Source organism: Struthio camelus, chromosome 3 (assembly GCF_040807025.1).
Source record: "Struthio camelus isolate bStrCam1 chromosome 3, bStrCam1.hap1, whole genome shotgun sequence".
Taxonomy (NCBI): domain Eukaryota; kingdom Metazoa; phylum Chordata; class Aves; order Struthioniformes; family Struthionidae; genus Struthio; species Struthio camelus.
In genome coordinates, this window is record NC_090944.1 from 2,012,189 (window position 1) to 2,037,835 (window position 25,647).

Below are 25,647 nucleotides of genomic sequence, written 5' to 3' on the forward strand. Positions count from 1 at the left end.
CATGCCCTACCTGGAAAGGCAGCCTGGCCCAGACAGCTCTCTCCCTCCCCGCTAGCAGCTCTGCAGCCTTTCACAGCATGTGAAAAAACAGAAATACTGTTTCAGGGGGAAAACTAACGCGAGTTCCCCCCTTGTTCCCTGGCAAAAGCAGTTACCGAAAGCAAGGTTGCCAGGAGGAGGCCCTGAAGCCAGCCCCCTCCAGGATTCATTGAAAAGACAGACAAACACCGTTAAAAGGCTTGGAAAATTTTATTCTTTAGTGAACTTTAATAGATTTCTGTTTGTTTTTACACAATAAATATTTCAGTCATAGCATTTAACAGACTGGAATTCAAACCCACTTCAGTACCTAAACTCCCAGCGACAGGACGACTCTGCTGAAGCGATCGGGAGCCCTGGGAACGGAGCAGCGCCGAGAACCGCTTGTGGCTAGGTCTGCTTGTTTGATCGGTATTTAAGGAAAGCAGATGAGCTGGTCCCAGCACAGCACCCAGGCTCCTGCGGTGCTGCGCGGGAGAAACGCAGCAGCTCTTCGGACATATAGCGGTGGGGAAAGAGTCCAGCCGCAGCTGCACAATGTCTACGACCTAGCAATGCGGTGCCCGAGCCCTGCCAGGCCCCTGCTAACGGTGGCATCTCAAAAAGGCTCAGCGGGGAAGGGACAGAACCAAACCAGAACACCAACACAGCGACCAAGTGCTTCTTAGCCCGTGTTGTTTTACGGTCCCCCAGACCGTGGGAAGCAGGACAGCAGACAGAGCCTGCCAGCAGCCTGCGCTGCAGCAGTGACAGCCGGCCAAGCCTGTCCCTACCTAACGGGGGGGGTCCATGACAGAAGACCAGGCTGTAAAGTGCAAGAGGCCCAGTTCACAACTCACTCCCCGTTCGCCCCATGGAGCCCCTCCACAAGCTTGCTTTGCGAGGGTTACAACTGGAAAAGAGACACTGACACAGCACTCACTCAGAAGGAGACCTGGACTTAGAATATTCTTATATGAATAACCCTCTCCTTCCATCCAGACAGGACGCTGGCAACTAGGAACAACATTCATCACCGCTAAAACCAGAACACGTTTCAGTTAAAAGCTCAAGAAACTGTGCCAAGCAAGTCTCCTCGCACAGGGGAGGAAAGATTTTGATTAAGGAGGGCTCAAATCTTGACCCACTGTTTCCGAACGGCCACTGCGGATGCTGTTTGCTGAGGCAAATGGCACCGTTTGGGGTGGTTTTGCAGTGAGCTTCATTGAAGTCTGCAGTCCCCTGAACACCCCCTTGTAGGCCAGCCCAGAGATGTTCCCAGCCAGACAGCGCTTTAAATACTTGCTCCCTCCAGGTACCAGGAGCGCCTGCCCAACCAGGACCAGGGGAAGTGCCTCAGCAAGCAGTACCCTGTGAGGTTTTTTTTGTTTTTTAAGCCCAAAAGTAACTATACCAAACCAACAGCAACCAGAGGTCCTGGCAGAGTAAACAAAGGCAAGTTCACATCTTTGAATGAGACCATCACTGATTACAAAAACAAAACGCACAACACACACTAAAGGATATATCGGTGAGCTGCTTGCTGGAACGTAACCAGCACAGCCTCTTCCTGGGGATATCCTAGGCTTGAGGCTGGCACAGCTCCTCTGCTCCTGCAGTGCTTTTCTCTTCCCTTCCCTGCTGCCTAGGGCAAAGAGCACCAGGTGATGCTGAGCGCACCTGGTTGGGCCAAAGGATCATCTATAGACTAACAGAGACCTTTTCCATAAGCAGAAGGTTAGTGGAGCGTCCGTCTTCGCCATGTCCCAGGCCAGGACTGAGCAGTCTCCGCATCGCCCCAGTCATTGCTCCCGATGAAGTGCTGTGAGGTAGAACAGGTGGGTAAGGCAAACAAGATACTCAAAGCTGCAACTCCGTGCCAGCGTTGCAGATCTGCGTTAGAGAAGCAAAGCGCAAGCAAGCTTTAGGCTCTGTCCAAGCTCCATCAGTCCTACTGACCCACAGCACCTAAGCAAGACGGACACTGCACTAAAAAGATTTTGGGATAGGGGTGTGTAAGGAAGGGGATCCTTCAGCACACAACAAGAATTCCCACTTCCCAGGTAACTAATGCAAGCTAAGCAAAAAAAAGAGACAACTGGAAACAAGACTGTTTCAGATAAGTGACCTAAATGCAAGTTTGAGATGGATACAAAACCCCTATGCACAGTTTTGCCATAAGCTAAGACACCAGAGCTTCAGCTAACTGCTTGTATTTGCGCGCAAGGCAACTATTCTCTTCGATAAAAGAGTATAAAAAACAAATATCCAAGTTAGTTTCAAGAGCAACAATTCTCTAGAGGAGACTTTCCAGCTCTATTACAAGCAGGTACAAACGTTCTCTGAGGATAAGAATTGAGGGGCCTTGCTAGAACTGACCTGTTGTTCAGAGGCACAGATCAAACCAGCTCTCAGACTAGAAACTACAGGTACTCAGTGCTCCTGAAAAGTAACATCAGGCTAGCTCTATTTAAGGAGCTTAAATATATGTTTCAAGAGCCTTAGAAGCTCATGCCCGTGGCTCTGGTAAAGCTGCCTTTACTAGATTACTGACCTTTAAGAGCCAGGAGAGACTGTTACCAAGATCCTGTAGTGACAGAGCACAGAAAAGAGGAGTTAATTGCAGTGCAGATGCATTGTGGAAAAGGAACCAACTGAAAAAACCCCAATGCTTAAGTGCTTGATTTTCCTATGCTTCTAAGCCCAGAGGTCAACTGCAGTATTTGTACTCATAGGATGCTGGTAGTGCGATTGCCACTTTAACCCAAACTGGTCCCGAAACCTACGCTTCACCTTCATCTCCGGCCCCTTTTATTAGTTCCTGAGCTGGGTTCCTGGATCAGCTCACAGGCAGGAGCTGCAGATATGAACCACAAAAATGAGTTAAAAATTGTTGGATTTACTCAGCCTGGAAGTGTGGCTGCCTCTCCACCTTGGCTACAGGATTCCTGCAGTGATACTGGTTAACATGTCCCAGGCTTCCAAGAAAGACCTGCTTCATCCACAGTGCTGTAAGAAACAGGAGTGGCTGCCAGCTCCAGCCACCTCTTTTCACTGTACTAGGACATGCCTGGAACCCAAGGAGAAGAGATGGACAACCTGGTGGCAGGACTCAGTGGCACAGGAGCCATACAACATGCACTGGCACCCTTAAGCCAAGGTCTGGGTCCTGAAGGACTGCAGCCCTCAACACCATTCCCCCAAACCAGTATTTTCCTGGCAATATTCTGGATAGAGATAAAATGTGCAGCGCTGAAACAGAATTAGGAAAGCATAAAACAGCTTCACTAACAGCTCAGCAAGTCCTTCAGTAATTAAGGAAGCATGATTAAAACTATGCCTGGAAGAAGAGACAACACAGACCAGCTGTCACATACAGGACAGGAAAAGTAAAAGGGTGAGTGCATATATTGCCAGATCTGAACATGATCCTGTCCGTTCCCAAGAGAGCACCATCAAGCCAAAAGGACTGCCCATTAACAGAAAGAGAGGAGACCTGAAAACAGAGCCTAACCAGCAAGGCAAGTAACTACTGCCATAAGACAGTTACCCTCAGATAGTATTAGTGAGAAAGGAATAAATTTATTCTTAAGACTTAAAACAAAACCATTATTATTAATAAATAGTTTGTTTCTCAGCATGCCACACCCCACCATGGCAAAATCAGTTTGGTCTTTCTGTTCAAGTATTTCCATTCCCCCAGAACCTGTGAGAAGCAGTCATTTAGTTTAAAAATAACCCAAACGGAAACCCAAACAGCTTCGTAGCAGAACGTGTCAGGAACAGAGTCGGATGTGCACCGAGATCCAGGTCTGCTCTCACCTCGCTGTGCTACAAGCCTGCCTTGTGATAGGCAGCACTAGAGAAAAAGCAAGCCTGTTTGCCAGCACTGATTTTAAGTAGATTTCTTTTTTTTTTAAGCTTCAAGGTGCAATAAATTAAGGCACCAAAAATCCAGAACTCTCTAAAGATGAAGCATGTGTAGATAGGAAATGGTTTCAGATTTCAAGAGATGTCTTTGTCTCGCAGTATGACAAACACTTGCAGGATTTTAGAGAGGAGGTTCTGTTTAACACGTTTAACTTCCACAAACAAAGGGAGGTTTTCAGGGTCTATTCCTACCTGTTACCAAAGAGCACTAGCCTGCAGGTAGGTGGGACAACAAACAAACTGTGCCTTAAGGAGACAAAGTGACATCCCGAGATTTAAGATCGGATGTCTTCTCACAGCATCAGCACCGGCCCAGTCCTTAAGGCCCAGCAGCGCTAATGAGAAGACACAGGACAACACAAGCTCCAGCCTTGGGACCCCAGAACTCAACTGAAAAGTTGAGGGAGCAGCTCAGTTATTCCCTGGTCCTGCAAACACCTAACTAGAGAGAAATCATCCAACCTCCACTTGGTATCAGCGCTGCTAGCACACTTTCCCTATCTGAACACGTTCCATATATAACTGTTGTGTCCCATTTCAAAGTTCCCTGTAGTTCTCGTGCAACCGTGATTTAAATCTCCCTCATAATTATATTTCATTAAATAGCAAGAGTCAAAATTCAAGCACAGCCCAATTCCTCTGTACACTTAGTTTTTTTCTGTACAATGTCAGTAAAATATATAGAATAAGCTACTTTATTAAATAAACTCTGAAAACCTCTCCCAGATTAGACACCCTTTTCCAGACGCATAGCCGTACAGACACATTACCATACAGACATTTAGTCTCACATTCCCACGGCAAGCCCTCCTCGCGATGTTAGCGCAGGTGAACGCTCGCTCTCTCCTCGCAGGGCGTACCATGACCGACCAACCATGATTTCACACGTGACAACACACAGAGCAGTCGTGCTCCATGTACAGTGAATGCTGTGAACCAAATTCAAGATTTCAAGTCTCGTCGTCTGCATGACAATGATTCAAATTTACAAAAGAAAAAGCGTTAAATAGTAGTTACAGTTTGAAGGTTTCCTACAGCAGGAAGATTCTTCACCTGCAGAAGGAAAATTCTGTGACCAAGCTTCTACAAACCACGTTGTACAATAATCAGTGTATAAGCAACTTTGTTCCCATGGTAAATTACATATGAACAATCTGTTGTGCTTGTTCGCTTCCGGATGCAGCCTTTCCAGAGCCTGGGTTTAAGCTACACTCTTCATTCAAGCACAAATCCTCATTAAATAAAGTGAACAAAAAAGAAAATCAGCATTCAGTCTTCACCACCCCACTCAACTGAAAAAAAAACAAATTATAAAATAAAATCAATGAAAACATGCCTTTTACAAATGGACAGTAAACAAACATAACCCTGGATGAAACATGCAGCCGTTGGGGACAATAGTACTGAAAATAGTGGTATTGGAAAAGGACCCCACCACACACCTGTCAGCTTTCTGAAAGTGAACACACACACACAACTGACACAACATTTATTAAGGTGCTTTTTTAAGCTGTGGATTTCCTGCTGTTGGTCTGGTGGGAAGGGCTATGTGCCGAGTGGGCCTGGCTGTAATACCTAAAAACAAGAGGTCCAGGCAGCATGTAATGACCCAACGGAGCTGACCCTGAACAGCAAGTTCATACTGGTATAAGGGAGGAGTTTGGCTCTACGTTACAGAGGCCGTTTTAAGCCACTTTTTGCCCTAACCATGGCCAGCTGGAGCCCACACCCCAAATGCCAGTCAGGGAACATACATGGACAGACAAGAAGTGTCGAGACATGGTCCTAGGTACCCGCGGCTGCATCGGGGAGGGGGAAGCTGCCTTCTCACTTTTAAATGAAACTAAGCCCTGATTCCTAAGTCCCCCAAGTGGAATACTACTAGAATTTTTTCTTAAGAAGTTGCAAGTATTTGCCTGAAGAGGCGAGTGCAGGAAGGCAGGACAGAACGGGAGAACTGTAACCACCTGTTCCTTAAGCACTGGCTCAGGACAATGGTTGTCTAACAGGATTAGGGACAGAGGGGAATCCCTCTACCACCAGGACGTTCCCCTGACCTTGTAGAAATCAGCTGCTATGCTGTTTTTGGCGACAGGTCGAGGCGCTTTGCTCAGGTAAAGTCATCTGCGTTCTCAACCAGCTTTATCTGAGCAAGAGCTGGCATCTGAGGTTTCACTGGGAACATTCAGCTGGTCTAATATACAGTAATAGAGACCTGAAAGGCTACCCTCCTTGTCCAGTTTCACCAAATAACCGTAGGCTTGTGTTCAAACAGCAGCGGGGGCTGTCCCGTACCAATCCTGCCCTGGCTGCACTGGAAACCATGCATACTTTGCCTGGATGTCCGTCCAGAGGATAGGTTTAGATCTGTGGTGATGGTTGAAGTATTTACAGGTATTTGCAGCAGTTATTTACAGTACTTCTGCAGACCGCAAGCTGATTTTCTCTTCTTCCACTCCTAGTCAATCTGTTGTGGGCTTCTTTAGTGAGAAAGGCCGTATATTGAAGTGCCTGCTCAGCTGGCTCACCTGGGGACAAAGCAGACAAAAAGACTGAGTTAGTGAGGCTCAGACAGATGAGAAGGAAAGCAGGCAGAGAGCTAGACTAGTTCCTTCCCATGCTGACCAGGCCCTGCCACCTTCCTGCACCCATTTTCTCATCATCGACCACTGTTTGTTTTGCACAGGTCCAAACTCTTGAGCTTCCCCAGGATGGGCACAGAAGCTAGCAGGTCCTACACGCTCCACATGGGCAGAGCAGACCTGAACTGCAGCATCTGCCCTGTGTCACAAGGCTGGCCAAGCACACAGACATGCCACCCTCCCCAGTCGCCAAGCTCTGCCTCTACCAATCCAATGCCAGGACCAGTCAGGTGCACAGTCCTGAGATATGTAGCCCTGCCTTCCTACCATGCCCCAACTTGTCCCACTGCACCAGGGAAGAGTGAATTTCTCCACCCTCTTCCCCAAGTGGTTTTATATGTCAGGGTTTTCACAGCAGTTGAATCCCAGATCCTGCTGGAGAAACAGCTCTGAGGAACAAAAGAATAGCCTGGCCTGTCCAGGAGCGTGCTCACCTCTATCCTGCCCTCCCATCAGAGGGGAGGGCCAGAAACGCCCTGCTCCAAACCCAGGCACTCTGGATTTTATCCTGCAGCATTGCTCCCTCTCTGCTCCTTCAAGCAATATTTTTTAATATCCTGCCTAAGTTAATTTGATAGTCTCATATCTATGTGGAAAATTGCTCCCCCAATCTTTTTACAATTAGAACTGGGAGTCAAATACCTCACATTGAATATGAAGACACAGTGAGTAGGATCAGGCCTGCTCACAGATACAAACCCCAGCAAGGAGACCTAATCGCGGGTCTTCACCCACAGTACTGGACCAGCACTGCCAGCCAAGCCTCTGCACAGTGCCACGAGGCTCCTCAGGTAAGCACTGCATGTTTGGGTTGCAAAGAGAGCAGAGCCCAGCCTCCTTGCCCCAGCTGCTTCCCTGTAAGGGCATCCTGCTCACAGCACTCTCCACCCTGGCCAGATCCACACAGGACCATCCGGAGAGGCTGCCTCCCGAAATATGCTGACGTATGCTGCACATAACGCTGTCAGAGCTGTTCAACATCGCCTGCAAAGCCCCCTTTTACACCTGTCTTAGAAAAAAGCTCTCACTGCCTCTCTTTTGAGGAAAGGAGAAAACCACACAGGACTAGAGATTCACCAGGCTTTCAGCCGAGGTTAGGCAGAGCTCCACCACGCCATTAGCCCCAGAAACACCACTTCTAAGTGCTCTCCAGCTGGCAACACGCAGAGCAATGGATGAACAGCTGCTCGCCCCACTCCCCAGCCCTGCTGCTCCTTGTCTCCCCTCAGCCCGTCCAAGGCAAAGGGTTTCTCCAGAGGCACCAGTGCCACCAGCAGACACAGGAGCTGCCCTTCTGCCCAGCACGGGGCCAGTGGCCAGACGTTTCCAAACAGCAGTTTGGGGTGTACTGTTGCTGACAGCAGCGACAGCCTTCAGGTCGGCATCAGACACAGGAAGACGTGCAGCTTCGTCACCTCCTCTCCCACCGCTTCTCTGCGGCCTCCGTACCAGGATCCTAGCTCCCTGCCCTTCCCTGAGGCCCCACCAGCTTGCTCCTCACTTCCATCAGCCGTTGCAGTCGCGCAGAACCAGCCATGACTGGGTGTGGGGTGCACAAAGTGCTGCCAGACATCAACAACTGCTTGTGAGGACACGAATCCACCCACGAGAACTGGGAGGAGGATGCTGTGACCGCAACCCCTTTGGACTGGTTACAGCAAGCCTGCAATCCTCCCACAGCTTAGAGACTTCCGGTTTATGGGATGACAGAACTTACTCTGCTTCAGATATTTGGCCTCTTTCTCTCAGTATTAGGGTGAATTAGCAACAACTGCAGAACTACAAAGAAGCAGAGCAGCAGACAAGAGGATAAAAAACATAGCGTAGCACAGGCATTTGGTGATTGTAAGAGTCTTTACGAGACTCACAAGTGAGCAGGGCTGAACAGCACCAGACGCTGAGCCAGGCAGCCAGTCAGGATAGAGGATTTATTCCAATTTGTTACTCCCAAGTCAGGAATAGCTTGGGATTACATGCCATTCAAAGAGCCTTAAAAGACTCTTCAGCTCAATACAGGCTCTTTTATCCTAGGAGAGGAGACTGTGTAGATGGGACAGCTGGAATGGGTGGATGAGGGGAACATATAAACTCAGCTGAGCAGAGCACTGAGAAACTCACGGCAAAGGTTTGACAAGCATGGGCAGACAGGAGGATTACACCTTCTCATCAGTTCCCCCATCTTCAGCTATGATTCCAAGACCAAGTCTATTTAAACTGCTTAGCTATTCAAATCCTTCTTTCATAGAAGCCTCATTACACTAATTGGAAAGACAAGACAACCTGGGAATTATTTCCTTACCATAAGTAGAGTTGAGGCTTGACTCCAGAGGCTCCATATTAGACCTGGAGTTCCTAGGGGACAGGGCTTCCCAAGGAGGAGGTACATACATGGTAGCAACCAGCTCTGCAGAGAGCACAGGGTCGCTTGCCCTAGTTTCTCAGCAGTGTCCTGGGGCATTTCTAATGGGACCCCTCAGAGCTCGTTTTCTCTTCTCTAGTAATCAAAGCTCAGGGTGTCAGGCAGTATTTGCACCGAGCAAGTGGAGCAAATCAGTCCTCGGACCTCTATGCAGCCCTTGCAGCAGGGGCAAAGGCTGGGCAGTTGCAGCATTACCACGTTCTCTGCAGTGACACCCCTCTCCATCCTGGCTCTCCCAGCAACATGCACAGGGCATGCCAGGAAGGTCACAGACCAAACTCACTAGCCAGAGTAAGAGCAACAGCAGTTTAATGGTTTTAGTGCTAAAAATTCAAAATTAAGAACTTCTGCCTGACATCTAGACACAACATCCACTGCTCCAGGTATCTACTGGAGTGGCCCTTCTGGCTGCCTGAGGTCCTGTGGCAGGAAGCACAGCCTCAGCCCAGACGTCAGGGCCTATGCAGCATGTGCCAACACAGATGAAACACCTGGAAGTCAGCCTCACACCCCTCATCACCACTCTGTGTTACTGCATCCTATTTAATCTACAGTCACAGCCCACATCCTGGGTCCCAGTTTGATCACAGCTTTTTGACCCTTAATGCAACCTCTGCAATCTCTCGCTGGTGACCCAACTCAGTTTGCACACAACCCCTGGTCTCTAAGCTGCAACTGCCACCAAGACAAGTTAAACACGGCAGCAGAGATGCAAGTATTTGTTTCAAACTAACCTCTGGTACAACAGCCCCCCATCACATTGTGGAAAGCTTGTTCAAACCCATGCAGCAGCCCACACAACCTTGCAAGCAAGTTAGCTCAAGTTTCACGTGGTCACAGACAGCGCGAAAGAAAGCTGAGTGCCCCCAGCTATTTTCACCAACATTCCCATTTTTAAGCAGGGTATCCTATATCCCAGGCAACAACAGCACCCATGTAAATCCTACGATCAGAGCACAGCAGCTAAGCCCAAAGCCTAAATACTGAGTTTACGTACCACTATCACTCCGTAGTGGATGTGTGCCAGGGTGAGGAGAGCAGTTAACAAGTACAGGAGAAGTGTTTCGCTATGTGGTGCGAGTCCAGATATCACCACAACGAGCACCACTGCTATGGGGATCAGCATCCAGTTCAAAGGCTGGCAGCGTGTGCTGCTCATCTGACAGACAATCAGCTGGCACTGTAGGAAGAGAGAGCTGTCAGAGGTTCCCTGGCTTGCATCTGGTACCCACCCCGCAAAGCCAGAGCTATCCATAATGCAGACAGGAAGGTCATGTATGCATATGTACCAACATCTGCACTTAAAACTACCACCACTGACTCCCTCCCAGAAAACTCAGGATCTTTCTTTACATTAGAATTCCTTTGGGGCACATGAAGCAGGGCAGAAAAGTCATAGGAGAGCAGGCATCAAGGACATCTTTCAAGAAAAGGGAGTTCCCTTCGGTTGACCAAGCCTCCCCAGCATTATCTACGGTAGCTGCAGAAAATCCTGCCAAGCAGCAGGCCCAGCTGCTGGACCTAGAACATGGATACACAGAGCTGCATGGCTGCCCATTTGAGATGGCGAGCACAGATGCCTTTGCTCAGGACTCAAGCAAATACAGATGCAACACGCAGCTAACTCAGATTTTGACAAAAGCTTTAGTCCCTCTCATTTCAGGTTTAGCCAAAAAAACCCAGGAACTTCCTCAATATTAGCAGTCTGCTATTCACAACACAGAGGATACAAGCAATTTAACTATTTCTCTGGTTTCTCAAGAATGAGAGCTGCAGTACAGAAATGCCTGTGAAATCTGCAGACTCTACAGCCTCTGCCCACTCTCCCATTTTGTTCTTTCAGTCAAAGCAAGATATAAAAGCTGTTTTAAGCTAATCTTCATATCTCCCTTCTTTCTTCCAGCTGGAACTTGGTCTTTTTCTTCCTGTCTCCCAAGCAATCCTGGGACACTTCACACTTCCCCGAAGGATAGACCAGAGCATAAAGCACTTACAGAAATGTTAGCAAAGGCTGTTCCAACCATGAAATAGAAGAGCCTGGGATGGATCTCCAGGATGTTTGTCGGTGACACGAAGATCCAAGCAGTGCAGAGCACAAAAAGCAACACTGGGGACACCAGCGGTAGTGTGATTTCATACGCAGAATGGTGCTTCAAGGTGTTATTTTTATAGGCCCTGAAAGGCAAGAGGTCAAAGAAATGAAAATACCTGGAACCATAGCTATAAGATACCCGGTCCTTGCCTCCAGAGAACCATAAGATCTCATTGGTCACGCTGCTACCCAAAGCTGTTGATATCAGTCCATAACTGCAGACACACAAGGAAGATACACACCTTGCTTGTTAACATAAAGCTTAAAAAGCTCCCAAATTACAAAGGCATTTGGCTGGCTTTGTGGGTTGTGAACAACAGAGTAAGCCTTCAACAACTGGTGGCCCTTCTCTAAGGCCCTGTTCAGCAGGCTGCCAGCTTGCTCTCTGTGGTGGGCCCTAAAAACTGGGACCTTCTGATTTGTAAGAGCCATCTCGTCATACTACAGACAGTCATCTGAAAACCATTAAGAAATACAAGTTAAGAGGATTAGGGGTTCTTGCAAAGAGGTTAGTGAGAGGAGGGAGACTTGCAGAGGAAGAAACTTACTTGTAGAAGTTATACAGACTCATTGGCAGTGTCACAGTGAGCGCACAAGCTGGAAGAGAAAGAGTCACGTTACTGCCGCACAGTAGAGGGAATCTCCATCACGTGCACCCCGGGAACAGATGGATGGTTGAGCTCTGCTTTAAGTTGCTTGCAACAAAAATAGCTCAGAGGCGCACCAAGAATAGCTTAGCACATTTAAAAGTAGGCAACCTTCATTCTGGTTCAAGAGCTGTAGTTGCAATTTAAGGTCTGCTATAAATTAAAGACTTTTGAATTTTAAAAAGTTGCATTAATGAGCCCAGCTTTATGTTTTAAACTGTTACAAGGTTTAACGATATTGACTTTAACTGGACATGAAGCGAGTTCAAACTCCGCAAGTAGCGATGCTGCTGTACACTAAGGAGTTTTCAGTCTAAAAGCCAATTTGCTATTTCTCCCACCACCTATAAGCATTTTCAGTTCCCATTTGTGGAAGAAAAAAAAAAAGAGTTTGTATCATTTGTCAAGTTATTTTCGACTAAGAGTGTAAATGGCACTGAAAACCTCAACCTCATTAAGAAACAGCAGCTACAAAGCCATGAGAGTCTATCACAACTTCTTCCTCGTTTATCCTGCACTAAGTATTTTAATAGAGCTGTGCATATTATTTCTGCTTTTAATAACCCAACTCCTATCCAAGGGCACAAATTTGGTAATCAAACGTGTCATGCCCCATTTCTTTACTTCCATGTAAGAAAATAGACTAAGTGTATTTATTATTCACATGTTAAATTACATGGCTGCTAAAGGAAAGCTCAGATATCCTTTTGATTAAGAAAAAGTGCAAGCATTAGATTTAATGCAACAATTCAAACATATCAACTTGAAATTAAGCAGTGATAATTAACCCCTAAAGAAAGAAAAAGATATAGATTAAGAAAAATTAAATTGAATAAGATCTTCTGAGTAAGTCAAACTACATTAAGCAAAAATAGTTCTCCGCTATTAAGTTTCACCCACATTATTCCCCTGTTTGCAGCAATTTGTTCTGAATAGCCACTGGAGGTAAATGCTAGGCTTTTCTGGAGGAAGGTTGCACGCTCTTATTTAATTTTTGGATGGGTGGGTGAAGGGCAGGATCTCCAGAAAGGAGAGTGCATTTTCCCAACTCTTTGGCTAAAGCTTTCCTCCCTGCAGCAGCCCCAGGCTCCTAGCTGCATCCTTTGGGCTCTGGTCCTGCTCCACAAACGCTGCCTGCCCAAGGCCATTGCCAGGGTCCGTGTTGCAGGACAAGACACAGCCAGGCTCCCTTGCTGATGCTACCTTGGAGGAAGTTGTTCAGCCAGACAGAGCCTCAAGCAGAGCCTAACCACCCTCTACAAACAGCACAAGGGCCAGGGAGGTCCCAGAAACCATGCACCAACCTGCATGCAGGCATGCCCACCATGGGCAGGTCTGCACTCTATAGTCTAAAAACCTTGCAGCCCTTCCTGAAAAGGAATCGCGCTTCCCCTGGACAACGTGGCCAGCACACAGGCAACTCCTTTTTCCATACACATGGGTATTCAGAGGAGACATGCGTTCATATACTCACAGATCCTAGGCTTGAAGGAGCCTCATATTTACCAGCCAGGGGCCAGGTCTCAGCTCCAGCTGCCTCCCAACCAGGCAGGCAAGCCCAGCCTAGAGCAGAAGTCACATCACTTCGTCGGCTCCAGCTCAACCCTCAGCGGCTCTCATTTGCTCAGATGCAAACCCAGCTATGCCGCTCCGGACAAGGAACTGTTTCATGCCTGTCTGCCCAGCACCTTAACCCCAGCTGCGCAGCACCAGGATAATCCCTGGAACAGCAGCATGCACCTCTACCCTTGGGATTAGCACAAAATAAATCCAAAGGCATGATCCCAATATACACACACTATCTCCTTGCTCTTTCGATCAACATAGACCAAGGCACACTGGGGCTAGTTAACTTCTGCAAATTAATTATGTGGAACAATCAAAGGACAGGCTGCAAGAACACCTTGGATTAATCACTTCAAGAACAGCCTACAAAAACTTTCATTAGAGCAAACAGAACAGCATTATAAAATAATCAAGACATTCAGTTTGGGTAAGAGTTGGTGTTTAAAAGACAGGCTTCAACATGGAGTTTCTTACCAATAATCATTGCAGTGAATAGGTCTCTATATAAGAAATTAAACAGGAAAGGTGCATACCAGGCCTCAACTCCCACAATGGCTGTCACAATGTAGACAATTGAAATGGTCTGAAAGAAAACACAGAACAGAAGCAGGCATGAGTAACCAGACAGACGAGTCTGGCAGCATGGGACTTGGCAGAGCGAACACGCACGCCAAGGAGCTTCACGGGAATACAGCTTTCCAGGTACTCTTTAAATTACATAATGTTCAGTTATCCCCACCAGCACCAGGGGGAAAACCACGCAAGATAAAAAACCAAAACACCCAACCGAACACAACCTTGTGCTACAAGACTAGGTCTAATAAAAGCGTAGTCGCTGAGCTGCCGAAAAACTACGCAAGTCGTCGTGTTCTTCTAGTGAGAGGAAAGCAAGCGCAAAGACTAGGATCTGTTCCTCACAGCATGAGCAAAGAGGCCCTTGCACAGCTTGAATTCACAAGATGCTTAAAACAAGAGACAAGTTTTATACAACCAGTTGCAATGACCAACTCTGATATACTTTCTAGGAATAAACTACAACTTTGGAGGGTTTGTTCAGGGATCTTATACCTGTCTGCTGAAGCAATATAGAAAAAAGCTAGCAAGGGATGCTTTTTAGTTTAATAGTAATAGTAATCCTGAACTTGAGTGAAACATTGCAGGTTAGCTTAGTCCTCAACCCCGCACCTTCCTGCGGAGGTCAGAGATCCAAAAGTTTTAAGGGCTTAGCCACGCTTTTGGAGAAAGGGGTCAGAATATAGCTAGTCAGAGACCAGCTAAGGTTTCCTTTTATTTGTAGAGACTGTTATTGCAATTAATACTGCTGCACCCGGTCACTCTCTTTCCAAATTTTTGCATTTCTCATCCAGGATCTGGTAAATCAGGAGACAAACAAATACTGTGCGCTGCTTAGTGCTGCAAGACTACACACTGGCTAGGAAGGACAGTTTCAAGCAGTAAAGGGGAATTTTGCTCATGCAGAACTGCATCTCAGTTCTGATGAACTCTTCTGAGAAGGAAACTCCTTCTGAAGTCCTTAATGATAGGAGATCATGCTGACGTACCAAAGGATCCATCGTTGTTAATAAAAATCTTAATGTCCACTGTTCAATGACCATGGTACAGACAGAGAGGCACCTCCCAGAAGAACCTTTGCTCCAGGCAGAGAGTGATTAACATGCCAATTAGTTACCCAGGTACATTTTGGCACACATCCTGCTAGTGCAAAAAGGCACCCCAAACTTCCTGTACTTCAATGTACCCCTGTTGATGCAGTGTAGAGCATCAATTAACTAGAGCAGCAATTCAAGTAGCTAACGTGTGAAATCTTAGCACAGCAGACAGAAACCAAGCGCAGGAAATCCAAGCCAATATTCATTTTTCAAGGCTAATTTCTTTCCTGCTAGTACAGAAAGTCCAGCAGAAAGCACAAAAGCTACTCGGAGCAGAAAAATTCACATCTTACCACATAAACCTCCCTGGACCTTGTTTTTGAGAAGATGAATTCTAATGCCGCATGACACCTGCTCATTAAAGCAACTGACTCAAAAGTAATGCAAGCAGCCTGCTCCTTTTGCATGCAAAGGACTCAGAGCCTCACCTTTGAGAGGATTCCCAATGCTGTGCTGCTCAACCAAGCGCGCATCAGGCACGTGGCCCAGAAAGCTCTCCTCCACAATGCCTAGACACAGGCAGAGCAAACCCACATCCAGGTAACGTGGCAGTGACTGATTTACAAGGTTTTAGGCACATACCAGAGCTACATGCATCTCCGATACCTCAGTGGGCAATATTACCCATACATGCTTGCAGTTAATCAAATTTCTTCTGAAGCAGAGCAGGGGCTGCGGTGTGTACTTACCACCTGGCTGATGTCATATCCCCAAGGCAGGAAGAGAATCCCTGTGTTATATTTCTCCCAGTGGGAGAGGATGAATGAGAACAAGACCACCCATAAGAGGAGGTACAGAACGAAGACACTGACGCCCGTGGAGCCCCGTCCAAAGGTGGAGTAGACTGTCACAACAAAGTACACGCATGCCCAGCTGTCCAGGCCATGATCAAAGAGCTCTCCCAGTGGTGTGCTGGAGTTGGTCCTTCGAGCTTGTTTCCCATCGACACCATCTGGAAAGAAAGTAGAGAAATATGGAGTTGCACTGGAAATCCCCATGCAGAACAATGGGCCTGCTCACAGCTGCTGAAGTTACCACAGGGAGTGAACAACAGCTTCCACTGCCTCCATCCTCTGTGAGGAGTGGGTTTCCCCCCCCCTCTCTTTTTGCAACTGAAAAGTAGAATAGAAGGGAAGTCTTATTTACAGGTTCAGATTATTTTTAACACTGTGCAGAGCCAGAATTTCATAGATCATCTCAAAGCCAATTCCTCCTTTTGCACCCCTGGCTCTGAGCCAACTTGCTTCTATCTGCTTTGCAAAATAACTTCTGGAAACTGCTCTAGTAGCCCAAGCAGCAATTAGAGCAGGGCATGGCAGAAGGCCAGAATCAGAGTTTCTCAAAGGGCACGGAGATAAGACGACACACAACTGCGGCATGAACAGACGACTGACAGATCGCAACCCCCCCCGCCCCGAATTGATCGTGACTAGATAAAGTCTTACCTAACGTATAGGCAATGAAGTTGAGGAGACCCACAATGACCCACACTCCACTTGGAACGTGCTGGTGATCAGGAGCTGCAGAGATTAGAAAGACCCGAGACAGGACAGCTCAGTATGTACTTTCAGTAAGCTTATTTTGGCACAAGAGGCACAGCAACAAGGACCGGTGGCTCACCAATACAAAGCACCTGTGCAACTGAAACGGTGGAAATGAGATGGTAGCTTTCCAGGATGCAATGGCAGTGTGAAACCTGGTGAAACCAAGTGAACAATGAGAAAACAGGTCAGTGAGAACAGGAGTCATGGGAGTTTGCTTTCCAGGACCTACTTCTCTTCTCAGTTCTCCAAAGTCACAGGATCAAAGAACTGGTGATGGCAGCTAGCAACTGTAGTCCAAATGCACAACGGAAAAGTGCACGCAGATTAGACTATCCTCAGTCCCTTGCTAACAGAGCCAACATCAAGCAGAGCAACACTGCTGGACAAGTGACTGTACCCTTCCTTCCAGACATGCAGGGAAGGCTTTCCGAGTCTCCAGTCTGTATCCTGCTGATCAAAATAGTTCTCACTTTATAACACCACCTCTTCCTTCAGCACTGTTTTGACTGATAGCAAGCTTAGCTTTCTGCAACTCTAGGAGCCAAAAGGTTGTATTTAAAAAAAAAAAAAAAAAAAAAGGCAAGAACAAACACAGTCTCTTTGTAGCGGCCTCACAAGAAGGCATGCGGAGGTCTTCTAGGAGGAACGATGATTCCACATAAGGGTGCCTCTTGTTTCCTTAGAGCAGCATAACGGTGCCTTTCCAGCAAAACTACTCACAGACACTGCAGAGCATCTCAGATCTACAAAGTGTCCAACGAGGAGGGAAGGCACAAGCCTCTGGAGGCCTCCTCAGCAAAAGGAAAAGAAATGCTCCCTTTCTAGGTAGGACACGTATAACATGTACATAAAAGAGTCCCAAAGCATGAGTTTGTTCTGCTGTGCCTTTGGCAGAGCCAAAGTTCCTGGAAATCTGATCTTCCACAGATCCTTACACTGAGCCTTCTGCCTTGAGTTACTGTCAGCTTTGCTGCATAGGGCTCACGAACCAAAACATGGTCCAAAACTTAACTAACAGGGCCACTGATGCCACTCAAGTTTCTGAAAAGCTGGTCTATTAATAATAAATAGTACCTGTCTACCTACAGATAAAGACAATCCCAAGAAATCAGTATTTTTCCACACTGAACTGTGTTTTGATGATTGGCCCAGTTCTAGAAGAACTAAGCAAACTCTTCTGAGACCCCTAAACTAAACCTAGAAGGGGGGAAGGGGAAGGAAAAAAACATAAATGAAGACGCCTGTAAGCGACAACGAAAAGAGTAATACAGCACAGTAATTCTCAGAGACATCCTCACAAGGGGGAAGACGCAACTGAACCTTCATCCCTTGGGTGGCAGGGGAGAGAACGGATGGAAAGTACATGGGTAACACATTGCAACTTTCATTCTCTTAGCTAATCTCTGCCGTTCTGAATCCAACAACAAGACAAGATGTAGTTTTTAATGCAAGCAATTAAAAAAGTTGTGTGCATCCTTGCAAATATGCAGAATGGTAAAACAGAGAGGGTTCTGTCTTTGTTAGTTTGAACGTGGCGTTGGCTTGTTTTTGCAAGGGGGAAATTAGCTGGGATGCAAACAACAAGGCTCTATTTGCTCACTTTCGGGAAAGCAATTCCACGCTTCATACTGTTTTGTTTTAAAAAGGAGGCATTAGGTTTTTCTCAACTCTGAAAACAGAGCTGCTTCCTACTCAAAAAAGTTTAGCTATTTCCTCCTCCCTTACCCACATACCCCCAGCCAGGCACACATCTACCCAGCAGCTAGAAGGAAGGTGTCATATTTGGGCAAGTCTTTGTCGTGAAGGCCAGCTACTTCCACCTTCAACTCTTCAAACGGTCCTTCCTCTGACACAGCCACCTGGCTCTGGGAATGCCCAGATTAACAAGGCTAATCATCAAGCACCAGAAGTTGCAGCAGAGAAGTTGAAAGATTTTACCACTCCGATGCTTTACATCCAAACAGAAACAGGCAGCCTTACCAGAAGCATAAAAGTCAGGGTCGAAGTATGCCATGAGGAAGAAGTTGAAGACAAGCAGCAGGAAGCCAGAAAACGTTATCAGATTTGGGGCCAGCCAGGTAGGGAAGATCTATGGGAAATCAGCAAAAGAACACATGAACTCATTAACACATGTAATAAGGACTAGACACTGCTCTTGGCCATGGCAGAAGCCTGGTTACAATCATGGGCATTAGACAATGCTGCTTAGTCACATCTGACTTATTACGGGGCAACACAAAGCTTTAGGCTATGACGCAACAAGCTCGGTGCAGGCTGCGATCAGGATGACCGCACCCCTTGCATTAGTCACACCACAAACCAAGCGGGTCTTTTCAGCCGAAGCAGATCCTTTCAAGTTGACAGTGTTTTGCACAGAAGACTTTGCAGAGACCAGTGTTTTGCTATCCCCACTCACAGGGCACGCGAGGTCTCACCTTCACTATCGTGTTCCAGAACGGATGCATGACGTACAGAGACAGGGGGTTGCTGTCCACGGCACTGTACTGTGAACGAGAGAGAAAATAAACAACAGTTATGGCGCCAATAACTCTTGCAAGAAGGTACAGTTCCTGCACATCCAGGGTGGACCCACTTTTTTACTGCGAGTTGGAGGGTAAATAAAAGGACTATTCCTAATCTCCTCTCCCATAGGGTCTGTGGGGACTTCAAAATGCCACATAAACTACTATACCACCATGCAGCTCATGCATGACTGCCTCCAAGTCACGCGCGTGTCATTAGAATTTAAGTAGGGGGTCATTCAGCATTAAAAAAACGTGGAAGAAGTACAGACAGCAGCTCCCCAATGCAGTGAGACAGGCGCAGCGTGGGTTGCTTCACTGGTACCGCATGATGTAGGATTCCCAGCCCAGCTCCCAACCTCACCACAGCAGGTGGGGACCAAAATCAGAGCAGGCAAGGGAACACAAAGTGGCCATGGTGGGATGGACCACTGATTTTGGCATTTGTCTCGAGCCACACCTGATATTACAGAGGGGGAAAACAAAACAGCCAAACGCTGCAGAAGTGCTCGCTGGGTGAGAAAAGGTTAAGACAGCAATTTCCTTTCTCTGTCCTTAAATAGAGGCAGCTGGAATACAAGAGGCTAAAGAACCCAACAGGAAGATTTTTGCCTTGGGCAGGCTTTGTGTTCACTGTTTGCAGGTGCACCGTTTGCATTATTTTTATTTAATAAGACAGGGTAGTTTGAGGCAGAGGTCCACTGACTTGTTAAAGCATCAGTATCTTGTTCCTGGTCCGTTCCCAGTTCTGCGCTCCAGCAGGGCTGGGAACTGGTGCTCATGTTTCCAAGGCAGAGAACTGGTGAGCAAACATCATTATGCCCTTGGGTGCAGGACAGCTCTCAGAGCACTGCTCAGAAGGGCTCCTTTTAATTAAGGAGTTAAGATTTCTGACCATTGACCATTCTGTGACCGTTCTGCAATTTCTGCAGAGGTCACCGCTCTTCTTGGGAAATGGGGAGCGGGAGTTCTTATTGCTCACTTCAAAGGTTTTTTGGTTATTTGAGGGAAAAAGTAGAGGAAAAAGAGAAAAAAAAAACACACCACCACAAATACAAGGCCCAGACAAGCCACAGTACAATTTCCATTTAGAAAGTTAAAATTTCACATGATTGGCTCTGAAGAGAACCAGAAACAACTGTTATCTGCCTTCTACCTCATGGCCATTTACTAGTAGAGTTTATCCTGTCTAAAGTCCTCTTCCCCAATTCTTCCGCGCACGTGCTCAGTGTGCTCAGCGCCAAGCATGGCAACCTCGGGCACCCATTCGCTCTGAACAACAAGCCCAACAGCCAGGACACCGAGACACAACACTTGCACAACTCTTCCACTGCATCAGACATTGGTCCCTACTTTCACCTCATGCTATCACCACATCCCAGGGGAAAGTTTAAGAGCAGCGTTACTGAGAGCAATCAAAGCCGCCTCCTCTCCTGCAGAGCCGCAGGTGTAACCCATGCACTCACTGAGATAAAGAGGAATTCCTAGAGTTGTTAAAACAAAACACGTCAGCAGATAGCAACTACAAGTCCCCACCCACCCCAAGGCCTTGAACCACTAACCAGCATCTTCTCTTAATCAACAGCTTGTCCTTCCTCTATTCTCCACTCCTCCTTTGGAAACCCCATTCCTGGGAGCAAAAAGGGACACTTTGTCCATTTCTGACGTTGGGAAGAAAGAACGAGTTGACGCTCCAGATTGCTGTCATGGGAAAAGGAAAAGCTGCAACCCACAGAAGACATGCTCCCATGAGGAAAGGGCACCTGATCCAGCAGAGCGCACAGAGGAGTTCATGCCCCGACCGCATAGACTACGAGCAGTCTCTCAGGGCAATGGAGAGCTGCTGCTAACTTGTTTTGGGGCTGAAGCGCTTGAAGAATGAGAACATGCCTGCTCTTCTAAAGATCTGCAAAAGAAGCATTCACATAGGGCTTTATTAACGCCAGATTCGTTGCTTGCAGCTCTGAACACAAGCCTGCAGAGCGTTCTTTCAACAAACAGGTGGAGGAAAGCCCACCTACTTTTTTTTTTTTTTCCAATCATTACAGCATTTGTAACATTTTATTCCTACATTCCTAACGGTGTTGAATCCCATCCTTAGCAAAAATTTCTATCCTCCCCCCCCCCCAAGTTTTTCCCTACCATCCCTGTGATGGATCCTCCCATACTGTCACACTACACGTTAGCTAAACATTGCTTATTTGCTCATCCCAGTCTCTCCATGCCAGTAAGTCTGTACGAGCTGCACAGCTGCAACGCTGGAACAAAACCCTGAACTCTGATGCTTTTATGGAGACGAGGTTTAAGCCACAAGGAATTTCCATCCCAGCTTAATGTAATTTTGAAAGACAAAATTCCAAATGCTTTGTAAGGTAATAAGATTTGAACTAATGTTTAGGGGAGGAGGAGATGTAGAGACTGATTAAATCTCATTATCTCCATAACAGCCTGAAATGAGAAACCAAATGGAGCGTTTGGAACAAGCGAGAAGAAGCACTTTGGAGTTTATACGTACATGTTATTAAGGTACCTTTAGGATGTTTTTCCAAGTCCCTGTTGTGGGAAGCTTTCCCCTCTTTCCCCCTGCCACGTTCAGAAGAGGAGGATAACGGGCAATAAGCAGCTTTTCCCAATGGTGACACATGTTCCCGTCTTACACATGGAACTCAAAGCCCCTGAATGACCCATTTCTCAGGGCGAGGAGGAAGCCCTTCTGCAGAGGTTCGCCGACACAACCACCATCAGCCGCTCTCCCAGAGGGACGCGTCTTTGCCTGCTGAGCAAAGCAGGTAAGCGCTTTGTCAGCTCAGAGGACGCCAATAAATCGAAAGGTGTGAGCTGCAGCTGGCTGCAGCACAGGGCTCGCCATGCCAAGGAAACGGCACTCCTGGGGAGTCAGGCACGGGGCTGGAAGGCTGCTCGCCCAGACTGACAGCACAGGACAGCCGCTTGCAGCAGGAATATCAACAACCCGCCCGGCATTTTCAGTTACAAAACTCAAAAAAAAAACCAAAAAAAAACGCTCCATACCAAGCCTCCCTGTGATTGCTTTCGCCTGGCTTCCTTCCTACAGTCGCATCCATCTCGGAGCTCCAGACAATTCTGGAGCTCCAGACACTTCTTCACTGTGAGGGTGACAGAGCACTGGAACAGGTTGCCCAGAGAGGTAGTGGAGTCTCCTTCGCTGGAGATATTCAAAACCCGTCTGGATGTGATCCTGGGCAATATGCTCTAGGTGACCCTGCTTGAGCAGGGAGGTTGGACTAGATGATCTCCAGAGGTCCCTTCCAACCTAAACGATTCTGTGATTCTGTGATTCCCAGTTGGCAGAATTAATCCAATCACATTGGCTGGTCAGTCTAGCCCAAACATTACTTTCAAGTATTAGCAGGAGCGACTGGAGCTCTGGAAGTAAATTCAGATGCAGTGTAAAGCATTACGCCGCTTGGCTTGACATAGCTCATTTTTATTTTTAAGCCTTACACATTCTGGTTTCCTTCCTAAAAATTTAGTGCCTTGAAGCACAACAGCCCATTACAGCAACAAGTTGAAAAATGGCCTGTACACCCACAAAGTTTGTTTCCTGCTCAGTTGTTGGTTCAGTTGTTCAGATGAAATAGTCTCAAGGCTATAAAAGTAGTCGTGTTTTAGCTTGCCACAGCCCCAACTCTATCATTCAGTCACCTCATCCTTGCTGCAAATTAGCATCATCTTTTCCATTTTGCATCTCTACACAATGGTCTAGTGACTAATGCATGCGACTATTATCCTTCTCCGAGTCAGTTTTCTAACATGGCCGATGACCGCCATCGATTAGGCCCGACTTCTCTCATTTTCAAGGAGAGAAGGTCAAATGAAAGGTACGAGCGCAGGGAAAGAATTTCACACGCTCCAGAGTCTCCTTCCCAAAGCAAGCAGACATTTGCAACGGAGCCTGCTCTAAAATAGCATCACACACAGAGATACCACTTCTTCTGCAGGAAGGAGCCAACCTAACCCAGACGGCCCCCTGAGGATTTGGTTTTAAACTCCCTTAGAAAAGGGCAGAGCCAACGTTGCAGTGACAGTCTCGCCGTTTACATCGTGCAACGGCAGCCTCTCCTGTGCCCCGTCCATGCCAGGAAAGCCACAGGACACGCTCCCTGCCAAAAGGCAGTTTAAGAACAGAGACGCCACTCTAGATTCATATACAGCATAAAGACACCCAGACAGGGACGTTTCCCCAAGGCAGGGAGGAGCGGCATACAGCCGGACTGCACGGCAGAGAGAACGGCCTGTCCAGCTCAGACCCTCGCTCGCTCCATCTCCTCACCCTTTAGAGACAGATCCCACCCGAATCTGTCCGGCTTACGCATCTGTGGCGACTCTCCCCTGCACATCCCTGAGCCACATGAAGCAAGACTGCATTAGCATGCGAGCAGAATATATCTCACCAACGCTGGAAGGGGAGCCACTCCTCGGGAACTTTTTTCCCCCCCCAAACGAAGCAGCAACATATGCTTTTAAAAATCCTTATATACCGAGGCTCTCTTCAGCCCGGGTTCACAGGCGTGCCACGCACCCAACAAGGCTCTCCTATCCTGCTTGATAACATTTTCAACTGAAGGTAACTATTCTTACACACAGCAAAAGCTGTGAACAGAGGCAGGGTTTTTTTTTTTTGAATTTCAGTATAATTTAAACTTTGAAACTCTTTACCTGGACATTTGAGCCAGCCAAGATGCACCTATTTATTGTATGCTCTTTGCACAAGCTAATGACTATAGTGGCCAGAATTACAAACCAAGGGAGACTGCAGCTTTGGGCAAGGAACAGCAAATGCACGCTTGGTACTAAATAAGCATTGAATCAGTTCAGCAAAGGAGTCCCGCTTGTCCAGTTCCTGGTCAGACAGCAACAGTGCTAGGTTGGAGCTGATCAGAAATCCCAGACTGTGCATGCTGAAGGATGGCGTAAACTACTCTTCCTCCTTGCCTCTACAAGCTAGCTACAGGTTTTTGAGATATGCTTACAAAAGCAAAGCCTGAGCCTTGCCATGAGACAGACCTCCGCCTACATGCACTGCAGCACCCCAGCAAGGGCCCATAGGACAAGCCAGCAGGACAGCAGACAGCCCCAGCTGCCACAGTGCCGTTGACTGCCATTGTTACGGGATTTAGAGGCACGAATGGCTCACATAGCTTAAAAGTAATGTTAATCATGCAGCCGGGACATCTCCGGAAGATCCAGTTATGTGTCCAAGGAGGAAAATACAGATTTATAGCCTAGATTCTACTAATAGCTTTCCTGCCTGGAAAAATAACGCAGCTTTGAAGTAATTCAGTTACCAGGAGCCAGGATCAGACTAGAACATTGTTGTACGGGCACTCTGTACACACCAGTATCAAACTTTCAAATATGATGTGGGGTGGGCTGAGGGAGGACAGCACTGGTGGCAGACCGAGTCACATCACCAGTGCTGCTCAGGCTAAACCTCTCCACCCAACACAAAGATGGAGACCATGCATTAGGGATGATGCCAGCCTGAAGCTGGTGGAAGAGGGCTGGCATTGCTCATTACTTGACACCTAAAAGCCTGGCTCCATCCCACAGCACGCGGCCCCTGTTTACAAACACTGATCTGCACCACTTTCCTTTTGGGGTAGGGCGAGAAGAAAAGGGGGAAGGTTCCTTGGAGATGAAAGCCTACACCACAGAAAACCGTATTTTCCACTTGTCAAACAGTCACGTGCTCGTTCCTTGCCCAACTCAAACGGGCTTTGAGAGCCTAGTCCCTGACGAGGGGTGGTGGCATTATGGCCACTGAGGAATGAACATTTTGCCACCTGTAGGTCTTTCCAAGGCTTGTAACCGGGAACGGGGCCGAGAGAGTCCGGGTAGTACAGCTCCAGTAAGTCTATAAGGCCATTTCCTATAAATCTCTCTGAGTATGAAGAAGGCACAAGGCTAAGAACATTTTCCTATCAGGCCTGAGATAAGCCTGGAGGCAGTGAACTTGACAATCCCCGATAAACATAATCGAGCAGAGCCGTGCCAGTGCAAACAAGTCACATTTGCACTATGCCCACACACTGCTGATGTGTTAAAAGCTGCGTCGTGCTTTAATGGTACTTATTAACTTGAGTTCTGTTTATCTTTTCTAAGGTCATTTCGCAGCTGGCAAAAGAATGAAGTATTCTGACAATAGTAAATCTGCAATCGCCACAAGAACCAACAGGTTTTACTCCCACCAAGAGCAGCAGCAGCTCACGCTCACAGCAGCTCACCAAGGGAAAAAAATGGTGTGGAGGATGCCCCTTCTGTCTCCTGCACAGCAGCAGGGAGGGATGCACAGAGCAGCGGGACACCAAGGGAAGGCTGAGACCTGTCTGAACAGCCAGCATCCATCCATCAAACACCAATAACCACTGCAAGTCTCAGTACCGACACCACTTTCCTCCTCCTGCCCGTTTTTTTCATTCTCCACTGTAAACGTTTTAGACCTCTAGCAATTAAGAGATGCTTCAAAACACAGCACGCAGTGGATTGTACCTAGATCAAAGCCCTTCTCCTCCAAGAGGAACTACCATATCAGCTAGAAGCTTTGTTTCAGCTCCG

The 25,647-nt window shown here is 47.3% G+C and overlaps 1 protein-coding gene across 2 annotated transcripts in view; it reads right to left on the bottom strand.

Moving 5' to 3' along the window:
- Positions 1 to 230: 230 nt before the first annotated feature.
- SELENOI (selenoprotein I) overlaps positions 231 to 25,647 on the bottom strand; it is a 37,544-nt gene continuing 12,127 nt past the window's right edge. For both annotated transcript variants that reach the window (XM_068936672.1, XM_009669659.2), the window contains exons 2-10: positions 18,964 to 19,032; positions 18,509 to 18,617; positions 16,430 to 16,504; positions 15,674 to 15,936; positions 13,789 to 13,897; positions 11,650 to 11,698; positions 11,004 to 11,184; positions 10,007 to 10,189; positions 231 to 6,476 (exon numbers count right to left, since the gene is read on the bottom strand). In XM_068936672.1, coding sequence (XP_068792773.1) covers positions 6,360 to 6,476; positions 10,007 to 10,189; positions 11,004 to 11,184; positions 11,650 to 11,698; positions 13,789 to 13,897; positions 15,674 to 15,936; positions 16,430 to 16,504; positions 18,509 to 18,617; positions 18,964 to 19,032 — 1,155 coding nt within the window. In that variant the 3' untranslated portion in view covers positions 231 to 6,359. The remainder of the gene's footprint in view (positions 6,477 to 10,006; positions 10,190 to 11,003; positions 11,185 to 11,649; positions 11,699 to 13,788; positions 13,898 to 15,673; positions 15,937 to 16,429; positions 16,505 to 18,508; positions 18,618 to 18,963; positions 19,033 to 25,647) is intronic.